General features: G+C 49.8%; 1 protein-coding gene across 1 annotated transcript in view; it reads left to right on the top strand.

Annotated features, from left to right (window-relative positions):
- COL22A1 (collagen type XXII alpha 1 chain) overlaps positions 1-16,665 on the top strand; it is a 230,736-nt gene that overhangs the window by 168,355 nt on the left and 45,716 nt on the right. The window contains exons 43-45 of the mRNA XM_040625604.1: positions 2,447-2,494; positions 7,782-7,895; positions 8,243-8,296. Coding sequence (XP_040481538.1) covers positions 2,447-2,494; positions 7,782-7,895; positions 8,243-8,296 — 216 coding nt within the window. The remainder of the gene's footprint in view (positions 1-2,446; positions 2,495-7,781; positions 7,896-8,242; positions 8,297-16,665) is intronic.

Below are 16,665 nucleotides of genomic sequence, written 5' to 3'. Positions count from 1 at the left end.
GGTTCTGGAGGGAGGATGCAGGTGGTGGCTGGCCCAGAAGATGCACGGGTGGAGCCCCTGGGAGACCAGACCCAGAGTTGCTAGTGTCCCCCACCCCGCCCCAGGGGAATTTGTGTAGACAGCACTTCACTCCCCAGCCGTTCCCCATGATCGAATGCTTGAGAGAGGAGGGGTAGGTGCTCGGGAAAAGCATGACGTGTTGCCAACGAGGGACGCTCACCCAAGCCTCATCAGACGGGGCGTCCGAGGGCTCAGAGGTGACCCTCCAGGAGCTGGCAGGGCCAGACATTCTCCAGAGTGAGCGGGTTTGGACACCCCTGGCCGGCTGACTTCAGCCTGTCCCACACAGTCCCTGCTCCTTGGGGTAGAGAGTGGGACCTGGAGGATTTCTCCGGTGCTGTGCCCGCAGAATTCCTATGCTGGGGATCCCTGTCTAGAGTTGGGCCCCGAGACGCACAGCCTCTGGTGGGGACTCCTGTGCAGTGGATGGGCTGAGGGCAAAGCCCACAAGGATCAAGGAATCAGGGCATGGCAGGGGGAAGGCAGGCTGGGCCTGACCCCGAAGGGGCTGCTGGATCTGTGAACGGCGCCACCAGACTGTCCCACCTCAAGAGTCTGTCTCTCAAGAGACCCACCGTATGGGTCAGTCCCTGCCTTTCCAGCGAGGGTCCCCAGCAGGCAGCTGGTGGGGAGGTACCCGGGGGGGGGGGGCAGGAGGGACCAGGGAAGGGCCTGAACTGACCACCCCCTTTGAGCTGCTCCTCAGAGCCTAGCATGGCAGGCGGCTAAGCAGCCTGTGTCCCCCCCAACCCGACCCCATCCCAGGCGCCGCCTGCCACAGGCCCCTTCCTGTGTATCCTGTGCCTTCTCCTGCCACCTACCCCGTGACGTTTAGGGAAACGGGTCACAACAAGACATTCATGAAACTCTTCCCCAAGGCTGCACTGTACCTAGGCTGAACATTCCCTCCGGTTCTCTCTGCCTCTGTGAGTGCTGCCGGCCCTGTGGTCTCTCTGATTAGACAGGAGGCTCACACGACGGCAGAGAAACCTCCCAGCTCACACAGCGCCAGCAGCATGAACATGGCCCGATTTGAGCAATAGGGATCCTCCAAGGTTATTAACTTCCCAGGGAAACACATAAGGCTTCAGGATAAAACTTCTTTCTGCTTTTAAATTAAAGTTTCAATAAACAATATTGCAGAGGTTGGGCTTCCTCCAGAGGGTCTCGCACAGAACCGGGGGGGGGGGGGGTCAGGGCCTCAGTGGTAGCAGGTGCACACAGAGTGAGCTCTGCCTGTGGGACTGGGGCTGCCTCGGCACCTCCAGATCTGAGTCTGTCAGCCCCAATCTTGGGGTCCACCTGTGTGTCCTAGCCCAAAGGGTCGACAGAGGCCCCATGCACAGAAGTCGCAGAAAACGGCACACACCTGCAGCACTACCAAGGTTATCCTGACATGATGCCAAGGTCACATGGCTTTGGTTAGCTGTAAGGTGCAGCAGAAGCCCCAGGGGGTCAGGGTTGGTAGCCAGGAAAATTGTGTTGTTTTAAGCATCCCCAAGATGCTAGAGTCAATCCATAATTTATAAGCTGAAATGCAAACTTAATTGGAAGAAATCAGCCCCTGCACATTCATTTGTGGCCACAGGCTTCCCATATTCTAGAGGAAAATCTAACACCTTCCTCTGGAGAATGGATTCTCTGGCACTCTCTCCCTGCTGCGAAATTTAGAAGTTTGCAAGATACGGTGTCAATCTACTCTAGTTTTACCTAAGAATTCCCCCTTCCCTCCAGTGTCTTCCTGTTAATTATGGCTCTTCTTCCAGCTATGTGTTCTTATACCCCAGCGTGAACCTGGCCTGCATTCCACCTTGGGCTCTGGGCTGGGCATAATCCTAACACAGCACACTCCAACTTTGGGTTTGAATTTGACTTTGGTGACCTGCAGACTTCTACATACCTTCAGAGGCTTTGTAATTACTCCTGGCTTCTGAAATTTCTTTCCCAGAGTTAGACACCTTCAACCCATCTGATGAGTGAGGTTTAGAATGCAATTTCACCCGGGAGAGCTGAACGAGTGGCTTCAAATTCATACTAAGTTGTGAATGACTGACAGCAACAGTTGTTACCCATCTGGGGAATCCAGGACAATCTGTCCCTTGGCCTTCCACAGTACCTGCAAGACCTATCAGGTTTTGATGGGGGATGGCGAGAAGAGCCCCCAGGAGAAAGGTCTAGCAGAAGGAGACTGGGGACCAGGAAGGCTGATGTCCATCAGACATGGGTAGGACTGGCAGCCTGTAGGGTTGCTGCCTCCAAAGCAACTTTTTCCCACGCCTCCCTGGCGTGGGATGTAGACGGGGCTGCTTGCATCTGGTGTACAAGGACAGGGTGTACTGTGTGCATGTGTGTGTGTGTCTGTATTCACTTGTTTTTACTTCGACAGGGACCCTCTTCACTACTGTCTCCAGGGGACATAAATCTCTTGGTTAAGGTAAAAGCATGAAGTCGATGTGCATGCATTGGGAAATGGGGGGGGGGTTGGACATTTCAGTAAATTGTGGGTGTTTTGCTTGAACAACTGTGTGTTAGGATCCTGGTGACAGCAGGAGTGTTTGTTGAGCACTCACTGTGCGCCCGGCGATGTGTTGAATCTTCTGTCTCATCTGGCGGCCCCTGGCCATGTGTGTCAATTAAATACAAATAATACAATGAAAAATTCAGGTCCTTGGTCACACTATCTGCAGTCTCAGTATGTAATGGCCAGACGTGGCTGGAGCCTATCTTAGTAGACAAGGCAGATACAGAGCATTTCCATCCTTCTAGAAGGTTCTTTGCAGGGATGTGCTAAATGCTTGGTGTTCATCTCTTATCTGACTCCGATTACTCTCTGAGGTTGGTATTTGTGTTGTTGCTTTGTGCATAAGGAACATGAGATACTGAGGGTCAGTGGCTTTCTGGGAATGCAGTCTGGTGCTCACCGATTTCAGAGACTGACCTTGAACCCCACACAAGGGTGTCTTGTGTTCTTAAAAGGGGGCCATAGGCAGAGTCAAACAGCTTGGGTGTGGCATCCTGCTGGTGCCAGGGCCAGAGCACAGGGCAGGGAGATGAAGGCTACCCCCGGGCCCTTTGTGCAGGAAGGAGACCAGATCTGGGTGCAGGCTTCCCTGGTTTTCAGAGCCTGTTCACCTTCTCCATGGGTGCTAAAGACCCTGAGAAGCTGGGCATCCCTCTGCCGAGCCTGGGTGAAGACTGAGGTGCCCAGGTGCCCGCCCATGGGCCTCAGGTCTGAAATCGCGGAGGACAAGGACAGGCAGTGAGCAAGACAGACGGGGAAGGTCTGTGTTTCAGAAAAAACAGTCTCGCTGCAGTGAGTAGGGAGGACCCTTTTGCTGGCTCTGCGTCAAGCCTGTGTCTTAATTTAGGGTGAAGGTTGGCATTTGTGTGATCGGCTCCTTCCTCACTTCCTGCATTCTGAACAAGCACTTGGGGGATGTCGAAAGCACAGAGTTCATGCCTGAGACTGAGGGAGCAAAACAAAAGAGAAAAGAAAACCTTTTTAGAGAAGCCCAAGACTTTTCATCTCTGTACACCATGAGATGCCTGGGTGGAAAGCTATACATTTTATTTAAAAAAAAAAAAAAAAAGGTAGTAGTAGAAAGTCTTTCCTGATTTTAATTGACAAGAGAAAGCCTTTTTCATAGTCGAGGACATGACAAGAAATCGTTCCTTATTGATTAAATTCCTTGTTTATTGGAGGCTTTTATTAGCCTCCATCATTTCTCATAATTCCGTTGCTCTAGAAAGAGCTGGGAAGCTGTCCTTCCCTGCAAAGAATTCAACCTCGAGATGTCCTAGTCTTTCTGCCAATGATAACAGGGGTGTGGAGCCTCACGCGGCACAGCCACCACGTGGAGACCGACACTTGGTCCCATCAGTGCTCCTTACCTGCTGCGGGAGGGAGCTGTGTTCAGCAGAGCAGCTGGGAAGCCCTGAGGGGACGGGGCACCTACATTCAGGGCAGCTCCCCAGCCTCGCTGGTCCCGTGGAGCCGTGCTGTGCCTGGGGCCAAGTGGGTTTCCCAGGTCAGCAAAGCCTCCTGGGACTGCCCCGAGCTTTCTAGTTAGCTGCTGCATTCTGGGTTAGGGTAACGCCTTCTGGTCTGGCCCACGTGGCTGGTGGCAGGTCCCTCCCTTGCTGGGAAGACATCTTTTACAGAATATTTATCTCTGCCCCAAGGAATTTTACAGCATCACATACTTCATTCTGATAGCTGGAAAACTGCCTGGGCAGAAAGTTCATCTCCTGAGTCCCTGGTAAATGAACTTCCACAGCTGGATCTGTGCCCAGCGAGGTCATCCTCAGGATGTCTCTATCAGACGCCTCCCTTGGATAAATATTATCTCATCTGATCTCCACAGACAGCCCAGGAGGTGGGCACTGGGAAGTCTGCATTTTGCAGGGAGGAGGTGGGGCACAGCTGGGCAAGGAACATGTTCAAGGTAACGGAGCTGGACAGTGGCAGAGCCAAGACCCAAACCCACTGTGTCCACCTGCAGACCCTTGTGCTTGACCCCTCTGTCGCCTGACTTCATCTTGCATGGGTCAGAACTGTCTGCCAGCTCCCTGATGAAGTACGGGTGGGTGGTGAGTTCCCTGCCTGTCACCTAGAGGTTTGAGACGGAGGCTGGTGGCCCTTTGGAGGAATACTGCAGTGAGGATTCAGGTATCCGACGAGGGGTGGGGTAAGATGACCTGGGGGTTATCTCTACTGCTGGAAAGCAAGAGCTGCTTTCTTCAGGTAGCAGACGGTGGGGTTCCTCCCTTTGGTGGGCGTTTGGTGGTGTGCTTGCTTGGTATGCCGCACCATGCTGATGACCAACCCGGTGAGCTGGGTTTGATGAAAACATCCCAGACAGAAGGAAGCGGGCAGAGACCAGAGGGAATCAACATTTATAGATCCCTCCTGAGGAACCCTGCCACGCCCCAGATCTCTGCATGCGTTATTTCATTTAGGTTTTGCAACAATCCCCTAAGGAAGGAGAAGGACCTTATGATAAGGAAGTAGACTCAAAGGGATCGAGTGACTTGCCTGAGCGGGTCCGTTAAGTAGAGGAGTTGGCAGCCAGTATCGGTGATCAAGGGCATCTGGTCGGCAGATGAGGCCAGACATCAGATTCAGGGAGGGAAGTCGTACAGAAATCACGACGGCAGGTTAGCAGCTAAATTCGTCGTGCTGTCCCCATGTGCTAGGCATGGTGTCAGGCATTTTTCATGCATTATCTCATTTCTTTCTCACCAGACCTTGAGGTTGTCTGTTCACAGATTAGGAGGCTCAGGCTCAGAGGGGTGAAGCCATGATCCCAGGGGGGCAGAGGCTTTGGTGGTCTGGTTGCAAACAGAACCCTAGCTAGTCTCAAGGCATTCGGGGTAGTCTAGGGTCAGGAGGAACAGAGTGAGCGTGGGTGGGCCTGCAGGTTGGGGGCTGGTCTCCCTGTGCTCCCTGGACTCTGGGGCTGGGTCAGAGCTATAATCCAGCATCCACACTGTAAGTCTAGGCACTGCTATGGCTTATCTTTAAGGAACAGTCCTTTTAAAATTAGTTAATTAAGTAACTAATTATTTAGAGATAGAGCAAGAGCAAGTGAGAGAGGGCATGAGTGGGGAGGGGGGTTAGGGGCAGAGGGAGAGGGAGAAGCAGTCTCCCCACTGAGCAGGGAGCCTGATTCAGGGTTCCCAGGACTTTGGGATCATGACCTGAGCTGAAGGCAGATGCTTAATTGACTGAGCCACCCAGGTGCCCTATTCAAGGAACAGTCCTACACAGAATCTGTGACTAAGACAGACCCGGACTGAGAGTTAGCCCTCCAGAAATTGGAAAGAAATAGGTGGTGAGATTTTGTATTATGCAGATATAACCACTTTATGGTGTGGATTCCCCCATAAGGAATGGTGTCCGGATCACCGCGGTGTCCTCCAACACTAGCAAAACCTCAGTGGCCGGAATTGCTGCTGCCCCCAGGCCAGCCCCATTCCACACATCAGATACCACCCACTGTTGCAGGGTTTCACGGACGCACCTCATTTTAAAGAACGAGAGAAGGTCTAGGAATAGGGGATTTCCTCCCAGCTCTGTTGCTCTTCCAAACCAAACCAGCAACCAAAGCCAGTATCCTTTGGTTTCTTTCACCCTCGCTTCATATCCCCTGACATTTGGCACTCCCCAGCCTCTAAAAAACACTCGCCCAGTTTCTCAAACCACCCACTGAAAGAAGATGGTGCAGGACACCCAAAGGTCAGGTGGTTGGGAGGGCATTTGGTTGGCCGGTTGGGTCAGCTGGTTCATTTGTGTATTGAACCCCTGCTCCGTGGAAGCCCTTTGCTCTGAATTAGACGTGGAAAGATAAAGCAACTCTACCGCTGTCTTCTGAGAGCTCACACCTTCTTTGTGCTTGGTGGGGAGGGAATGGAGCTATACAGGAACCATTCAGCAGTGAGGCAAGTGCAGGAGTTCCTGGGGTGGTGCAAGCAGGAGTCCGAAGCAGTCCCCAGTCTGAAGCAATCCGGAAGGCTTCTTGGTGTCGGAGACTTCTAAAGACTCTTCAGAGGTTGAATAGGAGTGAAGGAGGTGAAAGGAAGGTGAGGCATTCCAAGACACTGTTGGGACTGAAAAACCCATCCGTCCTGAGTTAGAGACCAAGGTGATTGCTAAGTCCCCTGCAACGTCACCTCACCTCCCGTAGGAAGGTGTGCAGCGGCCGCGGGCCACGCAGGTGCTTCCAGCTGTGGTTAATGCGTTTGTCCTGTGCCAGTTAACGCCGCCTAAGTATGAACTCTTCAGTATACGTGCTCATTGTGGTCTCAAAGCAGAAAGGCACGGAGCCTAACAGCAGATGCTTCGCAAGTAGTTTTTCACCGAGGGAGTCCCTAAGTGCAGGCGTGAATTGAGGATCCTAGCTAAGTGCACTGGGGGTGATCTGATATCATTCCGAGGGCCTTCTCTGCATTAGCTCCTCTGACCTTTATCCCAAGGAGAAGAGAGGGAGGATTGCAGAGAAGCAGCACCGCGGGACAGCAGCGTGGTCAAGCCAGTGAGTTCTGTTAGGTCTACACTGTGCTCCAGACTGTAAGGGCTGAGGATGACACAGACAAATTAGGAAACATGTCCCCTGGGCTGAGAGGACCTTAAAATCACACCAGGGACAGCGCTCCCCTGCCTCAAAGAAGTAGAGCAAAGCTCACTTCCCGGCAACATTTATTAAACACCTACTTCGGACAGAGAAGAATGTCAGGCGAGTGTGGTCAGATCGGGTGTGTGTCGCAGCCAGAAAATCCTGAGGCTGTGTGCCTGTTGCTTCTTCTGTTCTGCTTCTTTGTTCACAAACCACTTAGGCAAACCCAGGAGGCAGAGGACGCAGCTTCTGGCTTTGTTCTGGCTCCAGCTTTAGGAACAGGGTGTGTTATTTGTAACAATCCTGAACGTTTGCCTTAAGTCTGTACTGTTAATGCTTTTAAATGCTCACAGATAGGGGTGCACTTTTGACATCACTGTTGTGGGCAATACTGCAAGCAGTCTGGCTGGCTAGAAATGGCTAGAAGTGAGGTAATGATCCAGATGTATCAGCACTAAAATCTGATTTCAGATGAAGAGAGAAAGATGCGAAGTTCAACACCAGTGCTCTGGATAATGACCCGATGCACCTGTTTGCTTTTGCATCACTGTCATGGGCCACCTTTCTCTTTACAAGTGACCATTATTTATTCTCTCTCTTTCTCAGGACGTGTGCAATGACTGCCCTCCTGGGCCCCCGGGCCTCCCTGGTCTGCCAGGTTTTAAAGGGGACAGAGGTCTCCCAGGAAAGCCAGGGAGAGAAGGCACAGAAGGGAAAAAGGTGTGGAGAAAAGGGGACTGTTTGTCTTTGTCACCGCGATGAGATACATCATCTTAGAGGTCCCAGTGCTGCCTCTCGGTACAAGTGGGGGGAGGCAGAGGTCCCGGAGTCGTCTGGGGCCTGGCCATCACATTAGTCGTGAGCTGTGCCCATGAATGCACAGTCACACTCAGCAGCACCACCTGCCCACACGCTTTGCTCAGACTCGCTGGAGGGAGGGGGAGGGGACAGGGACATTTCAGCGGGCCATCAGTGAATAGGTGTGCGAGGGCAGTGGCTTGCTGATGACTCTGGGTATGAGCTCCAGACACTCATTCCTGCGTATTTTTCTTCTGTTCCTGCTACAGGGAGATGCTGGGCCCAGGGGCCTCCCGGGGCCTCCAGGAATAGCCGGACCACAGGTCAGTGAGCCCTCATTAATGTCGTTGCATCCATTCTGCTCATCTCACTGGTCAATCTACGTCTGAGGAAGAGTGATGTCCGGGGTGGAGGAAGGATGCTTTAAAAATCACGATATCCACATTCAAGGGCTAACCGTGACCTCGACTATCTCAGTGACCTTGGGAAGGGTCACGTGAGCCTCAGATTGCTCATCTACGAATGCCTCAGTGGTTGAATAACGAAGTGAGCTTGGGGATTGGAATAGGTAGCAGTCACCGGTTACCACATGAGCTTTGGGGTCAGAAGACTCTGGATTTGAATCCCAGCCCTGAGTGGAGTCAGAGCTGTGCGGCCTTAGATAAAATCTTTGACCCCTCTAGGCCTCAATCTTACCACCCATGAATGATAAGAATAAAAGCAAGATTCAGAGATTTTTTAGGAGTTGAACAACACAATACATAAAAGGAGCTAGCTGTTCAATAAACAACGCTACTAGGAAAGTGGTATGCCAGCTTGGGTGAGCCTTACTGCCGCTCATAGGAGTGACGAGGCGCCCATCTACCATGGGCAGGGCAGCCCTGTGCTTTCATAACACCAGGGAGACCGGCCTGGGCCGAAGGAGCTGTGATCTCAGCCATAGATCAGGAGGGGAGGCTCTGGCTGCCAAAACAGGTGTCCGGGCTGTGGTGGTTGGGTTCCTGGTGGTGATGGTAGGTAGCTCTAAGCAAAAGAGACTGTGTGAGTGTTGACGTGGGGCAGGAGGGGAGGAGAGCTAACCGCCCCCCCACTCCCCTTCCCCCAACATCAGTGCCCCCGGGGGCTGTTCCTGATCACCTTTGGGGCCTCTGTGTTGCGGTAAGCTATGCAGGCTGCCCTGCCCCAACATTCAGGGGTAGATGTGTCACTGTGTCTCTCCCTGTGGCCTGGCTGGGACACAGCAGCATGGCTTGTCTGACGCGAGATGCAGCAGAAAATTGTCAGTAGGAGAGAGAGCTCAGGAGCCAGACGTGCGGGGTTGGAATTCCCAAGGTGTAGCCTCTTCCTTCTGTCCTCCCCTTTCTTGCTGACAAACTAAGGGTGTCAGAGCAGTGCCCTTCCAGGCCTGTGCCCTGGTAACTGCTCAGGAGATGCCCCCACCAGGCCTGGCACATGGCAGGCCCTCTGCCAGCCTTAGCTTCTACTGCTCTTTCAGCCCGTGGGGTCCCAGCCAGAGGCAGGGCCGGGCCTGGGGTGAGGACCAGGACATAAGATGTAAGGGGAGCCCAAGACCTCAGTAACCAAGACAAATAAGACTTTAGTGCAATATTTTAAGAAGTTTAAAATTAGTGCAGTTGACTCACAAGGAACAAAATGTCACAGTTTTAAAAAAAGTCGGGACCTAGCCCTCCACTTGAACCACTCACCTTCCTCACTCCCCCTAATCCCAGCCCCATCAGAGCCCCATTTATTTACATTTTTAAAATATATTCTGTTCATCTTGGATTATTTGGCATTAATTTTTATTTTTTAAAATACGGCATTGGACTGCTGTTAATTTTGGATACTGATGTTTCCAGAGTCCTTGATATGTTTACACCCAGGTAAGTGCTCCCTTGCCTCACCCTAGGGTCAGCCCTGGAAAACGGGGTTGGAGCTCCTCCTAGTATATTAGGAGGCAAACAGAAATACTGTGGTGTAAGAGCAGAGCACTCACTGGAGCTGTTGGGTGTCAGGATGGAAAACATCCCGACGTCCCAGGCCTGCCTGGCAGGCTAAGACATCCAGTGTTTGTGGCCCATAGACTCTGTGAAGTCTTGCAGGGTTTTGACACACCCAGGGCCCCTGCTTCAGGAACTATAGATGTCAGGTCTCAGTATAGATGGAACAAGAGATTTTTTCCCCCTGTCAGGTCAATGTTAGGTTAAGAGACACCCATAAAGCGTAGTATCACCTGTGCTCTCTACCCTGCTTTACCCTCCCTTTCTGGGGTTATCAGCTGGGGCTAAGCTCCTTACCTGGAGAATTCTGCAGGTGGCTAGTTTCAGCTGATCCTTAAGTAACCTTTGCTGTCAACTCATGGGCTGCTGGGTTTCACCTCTGCTGAGGAATGGCTTTTATTCAGAGAAACAAAAGCAAATCGATTAAACAGATAAGGAGTTCCCTCCACTAAGTAGGGATTGTTTTCTTTATCAGCCCAATCCCACTTGAAGTGCTGGTATCTTGGGACAATGGCTCTGCCTTTGTTCCTTTATAATTCCCTTCCTGGGAGGGTTTGTTCCTTTACATATTCAGAGAGAGCCAAAGAAAGCTTCCATCCAGGAAAAGAACACAGACTAGTGTTGCAGCTGAAAAGACAGGGTTCTAGCTGTCTCCACTTGGGAGTCCATGGTGACCTCGAGAAGTTGGCAGGACTTGGGGTCCACCTTACATAATGAGCCCCCAGGCAGTTACAGTGGACAGTATAGCCAGTGTTCTAAGGGCCAAGGGCCAGGTGACCTGCTTTACAGTATCATCTCTTGCAGTGATCAGCATCATCCTAGGAGGTACGGTTATTATTCCGCTTTACAGATAAGGAAGCTAAGGCTTAGCAAGGTTAAAAGCCAATGCTACCAAACTACTAGGTGATACAGCAGAGGGGTATCCCTGCTGGCCCAACTGTAGGCCCTTAGTTTGCTATCAAACCTTTATTAATAGTAGGACCAGCACCAGCACCAAGGACAGCTCCCAGTGGGCGGAGGCTTCCCTGACCACCACCTACTGTTGGGGAACTGACTCACAGAGGAGTTCATTGTCTCCTCTGAGGACTCACAGGCTTGCCTTCAAATCCATGTCTGTCCCTATGCTCTTTATCCATCCCACACCACTCTCCAGAAAATAGACAGGAGGACTGTTTCATTTTCTCTCTGTTGAACCTCTCTTATCGAACAAGATCTCCGCTAGACCTTCAGACATGGGGATGAATTTGTACACTGAAAATGCTACCATTGGCCAAGCACTTAGGATTATTGTCCTTGTGCTTTCATAGCCAGAGGTCCCGGGGGTTCACTGGTCACGTGCATCTCCAAGGGCGTTTGTTTGCTTGTTTGTTTGCAATTGTGATCCTGCATCTGGGAGATCAGCTTTCCCAAAATTTATCTTGCAGATTTGCAGCTGCTCTGACTGGTGGCTGGATCTGGGGAGGTTAATGCCATGATCAATTACAGCTTCATTCTAGAGCTTTCCATCTGAGTGAAACACTGACTTTCAGGGATGGGGTCTGGAGATAGTGGCTGCTGTTATGATGATGATCCATGTGGAGGAGGAAGAAGGAACAAGATGATAATCAGAGGGAAGACCCTGGGAACTTGCTTTTCTGCAAAGTCCAATGTAAAACCCTCTCCCAGTAGGAAATGCTGATTATTCTATCTCCATGAAAAGCATTTGGGTTGCTTCTCATTTATGTGCCCCTCTGCCAGGTAATGGGAACTGTGGGGACTAGAGACACTAAATGAGCAGAAGCCCCCACTTGGAGCTTCTGGACAATTCTGGGGGCCAGAGATAAGACCTTCTTTGCTACTACTATTAGAACTGCCAGAAGCAGCCCTGGTACTGCTCCTGCCCAGAAGGTACCCCATGCCATTTGGTCTATGCTTTCTTCAGGAGCATAGGTCTCCTTCACCCAGAGCTGCCTCAGTCCTGGAAGATTCTCACCAAGCATCCCCTTTGAAGCTCCCTTCTGGGTCAGGAGGTGTAGAGATAGGTCAGATATAGGCCATGCCTTCTAGGGCCCAACATTGTGTTGGAGAAGAAAGATCTACAAGCTGGTGATTCATGCAAAAGTCAGACTGGGGCTGGGGACGATTGAGATGGGTGGGCACAGGCTGGGCTCTGGAGGGCACTGACTGGTTCCCCATCTGGCTCCGCCACTTAGTAGCCAGTGCATTTCACTTACTAATTATAGGACTTGGGCAGTTTATTTGATTTCTCTGAATCTCAGGTCCCTCATCTGTAAAAGAAAAGCCATATGGTTTGTCTCACAAAGAGGTTGTGAGGATTGAACAAGGAAACATTTACAGAGCACCAGGCGTGGAACCAGCTGGGTACATCTAACCACAGTGGTCCTCGTAATTGTTTCTCTGAATGAATAGCAAATGGTCAGGAGAAAAGTAAATGGCTTCAAGGAAAATAATGCCATGGGGCAAGGCGTCACCTGTGAAGGTTACCTGGGAGAGGTAGGCTTTTAGTTGCATCGGAAGGTGAGGCAAGGATTTGTCAGATGTCCTTGGGGAATGGCTTTCTGGGTAGTGAAACAGCCTGCAAAAATTCAGGCACTAGTCAGAGAGACTTGTTAATTTGAGAAGGTTTAGGCCCTGCCCCCCACAGTTTGTAAACCCCTCGAGAGAATGGCCTTTTGGTGGATTCACAGAAACCAGCGTCCTTCCATCAGCCCCTGGTATGAACACAACCTCTATGTAATTGTTACACTGTGTGCTTAGCCCATGACAGTATTGAGGAAATATAATTAAAAACGAGACAAAATCTTTTCCCACCCCAGGAAAACCTCTCCGGGAAGGTGGAAGAGGAGGAAAACAGCCATGTTATTGAGTTAGCGTTTAGCCGGAGTGCGATACACATCACAGGCCATCCGCTGAGAGGACACAGGCAGAAACCCCACTCTGTTCTGCAGCCAGGCAGCTACACCTGCTGCATGCAAGTCCTCAGGATAAACAGTAACTGGACCTCAAGTCAGAGGACTTGAAAGCGCCATTCGCAGACGTGCTTATCCTAAGTTGACCTGGGAATTAGGGGATCACCTGTGTTAGATCATTAGCTTTATAGAAAGGAAAAATGAGCTCACATCTTTATGACAGGAAGTAGTGCTGCAGCTTGGAGAAGGAGCCCTGCTTTTCCCTCAGGCTCCCTTTCCCCACAGAGACTGGGAGATTGGGGGCTCTCTCCGCCTCCTCGATGATTGATTACATTTCAAAGGGACAGATGCCAGGTCCTTGAGAAAGACTTTTCTGAGTCCTGGATCTGGCAGGACTTACGTAGCTTTTAAAAGGATTTACATACATTTCAAAGAGACAGAGAACAGACAGTGACAAGTTTTCTAAAGTAAATGCTCTAAGAAAAAAAAGTTTGGGGGCAGAATCTCTTCCCTTCTTTTCATGGGGGAGATTTAAGCCTTAACAATGGCTCTTGAATAGACATCATCTAAGAGAACTGAGCTAGTCAAGTAATGAGCTAGTCACCTCCCTAGAATATCAACTCCAGCTGGGCAGGGATGCTGTGGTTTCGTTGATCGTTGTATCACCAGTGCTCAGAAGGTTTTCGGGACGCTCAGTCAGACTTCTAGGCTGTAAATCCTCTGCTCTTGACATTATAAAACCAGTGGGACAAAGCATCATGCCTAGGAAAATAGCCAGAAAAGTAACTTGGGCAGGAAGAGACAGTATGAATACAGATAGATCTGGATTAGAATCCAAATCTTGCTTTTTATTAGCTGTGTGACCTTGGGTGAATGACTTAGCCTCTCTGGTCTTCAGATTTTTTATCTATACACACTGGTCAGAACCCCCACCTCATAGAGTAATCTTACTGGCTAAATTAAATAACACAGACATGTTATATATATATATATATATTTTTTTTTTTTTTTTGGTGTCAGCTCGGGGTATAAACAAAGAAATACACGGAATGGGATCTCAGGTGGAAAGGCCCGGCAGTGTGCCCAGAGGAGTAGAGGCTTGGTAAATGTCAGTCCTCTCTTCTGGAAGGAAGTGAGTCAGGGTTGGGGGTGGCTGTGTTTGCTTTGATTCTTAGCTGCAGCAGAGAAGGAGACAGGACAACTGTGGAGATCCTTGAGCTCCTGACATTTTCACGGCTGGGAGTTGAAGGTTGAAACCACCCTAAGCCCAGACTGAGAACTGGGATTTGAAAAGAAACCATTTACTTTTAAGGCAATTGTCCTAAATGTCAGAGAAACAGTGTGCTATTCTGTGTCACTTCTTTTCATTGAGATTATAATACGGCCTGCAGACAGTGTGCTGGCTTTATAGATTGAAAGGCAGTAGAACTAATTACATGTAAAAATGTCGGAACAAATGCTCTTCCCTCTGACCCTTTTTTCCTCCCCTGCACACTGGCCTTTGGCATTTTGCAGGCATTAGTTCACCTAAGGCCCCCAGCACAGCTCAGGGAGGCGGCCAGGGAATGTTATAGGTAGTCCCGGTCTTCGGTGAACGGCTGACGTGGCGTGGCAGTGTGGATGGGAAGAGGGCTGCACCCTGTGTTTCACGGGGTGAATTGTGGGGCTCTGCGCCTGGACAGGCTCTCCTAGATTGACCTGCCCCCTGTGTCCTTCATTTACTGGATGAATAAACCCAGAGCAAAGAGGGGACATGGTCTGCTCAAGGATGCAGAAACAAGAGGTGACAGGCCTGGAGCCAGAGCCAAGACTGACTTATTGTGAAAGACTTGTTTTACTGCATAATGCATTCTTTTAAAGGAACTGACATGTTTTTGTTAATAGCGTTTTACTGAAACACATTTGTTGCCACAGTAAATGCAGAGCCAAAATAAGTGACAGTTAAGAGAGATTGGAACCTTTGAATGTTACTTTCAAGGTTAGTCTGTAAAAACTATTTTTGATAGGCTTCATATTGTGAGTGTCTTAACCACAATAATGACCACAATGGTGATGGTGATGATGATGATGTTGATGGACAGGATGGTGATGATGATGATGATAGTGAGGATGATGATGGTGAGGATGATGATGGTGTTGATGATGATGGTGAGGATGATGATGGTGTTGATGATGATGGTTATCATGATGATGGTGAGGATGATGATGATGGTGAGGATGATGATGGTGAGGATGATGATGGTGTTGATGATGATGGTGAGGATGATGATGGTGAGGATGATGATGGTGAGGATGATGATGGTGTTGATGATGATGGTGAGGATGATGATGGTGTTGATGATGATGGTGATATGATGATGGTGAGGATGATGATGGTGAGGATGATGATGGTGAGGATGATGATGGTGAGGATGATGATGGTGTTGATGATGATGGTGAGAATGATGATGGTTATCATGATGATGGTGAGGATGATGATGGTGATGATGATGGTGAGGATGATGATGGTGTTGATGATGATGGTGATGACGATGATGATGGTGAGGATGATGATGGTGTTGATGATGGTGATGATGATGATGGTGAGGATGATGATGGTGTTGATGATGATGGTGATGATGATGATGGTGAGGATGATGATGGTGATGATGATGATGGTGTTGATGATGATGGTGAGGATGATGATGGTGTTGATGATGATGGTGATGACGATGATGATGGTGAGGATGATGATGGTGTTGATGATGGTGATGATGATGATGGTGAGGATGATGATGGTGAGGATGATGATGGTTATCATGATGATGGTGATGATGATGATGGTGAGGATGATGATGGTGTTGATGATGATGGTGAGGATGATGATGGTGATGATGATGATGGTGAGGATGATGATGGTGATGATGATGATGGTGAGGATGATGATGGTGATGATGATGATGGTGAGGATGATGATGGTGATGATGATGATGGTGAGGATGATGATGATGGTGAGGATGATGATGGTGAGGATGATGATGGTGGGGATGATGATGGTGAGGATGAGGATGATGATGGTGAGGATGATGATGGTGAGGATGATGATGATGGTGAGGATGATGATGATGGTGAGGATGATGATGATGGTGAGGATGATGATGATGGTGAGGATGATGATGATGGTGAGGATGATGATGATGGTGAGGATGATGATGATGGTGAGGATGATGATGATGGTGAGGATGATGATGATGGTGAGGATGATGATGATGGTGAGGATGATGATGATGGTGAGGATGATGATGATGGTGAGGATGATGATGATGGTGAGGATGATGATGATGGTGAGGATGATGATGATGGTGAGGATGATGATGATGGTGAGGATGATGATGATGGTGAGGATGATGATGATGGTGAGGATGATGATGATGGTGAGGATGATGATGATGGTGAGGATGATGATGATGGTGAGGATGATGATGATGGTGAGGATGATGATGATGGTGAGGATGATGATGATGGTGAGGATGATGATGATGGTGAGGATGATGATGATGGTGAGGATGATGATGATGGTGAGGATGATGATGGTGAGGATGATGATGGTGGGGATGATGATGATGATGGTGAGGATGATGATGGTGAGGATGATGATGATGGTGAGAATGATGATGGTTATGATGATGGTGAGGATGATGATGGTGTTGATGATGATGGTGATGACTGGTGATTATGATGGCGAGAATGATGGCGGTGATGATGATGATGATGGTGAGGATGAGGATGATGAGGATGATGGTG

The sequence above is a fragment of the Ursus maritimus genome, unplaced genomic scaffold (genome assembly GCF_017311325.1).
Source record: "Ursus maritimus isolate PB19 unplaced genomic scaffold, ASM1731132v1 scaffold_9, whole genome shotgun sequence".
In the NCBI taxonomy this organism is placed as follows: Eukaryota; Metazoa; Chordata; class Mammalia; order Carnivora; family Ursidae; genus Ursus; species Ursus maritimus.
The sequence above is the reverse complement of the archived record's forward strand: the minus strand, read 5'-3'. Positions and strand labels throughout refer to the sequence as shown.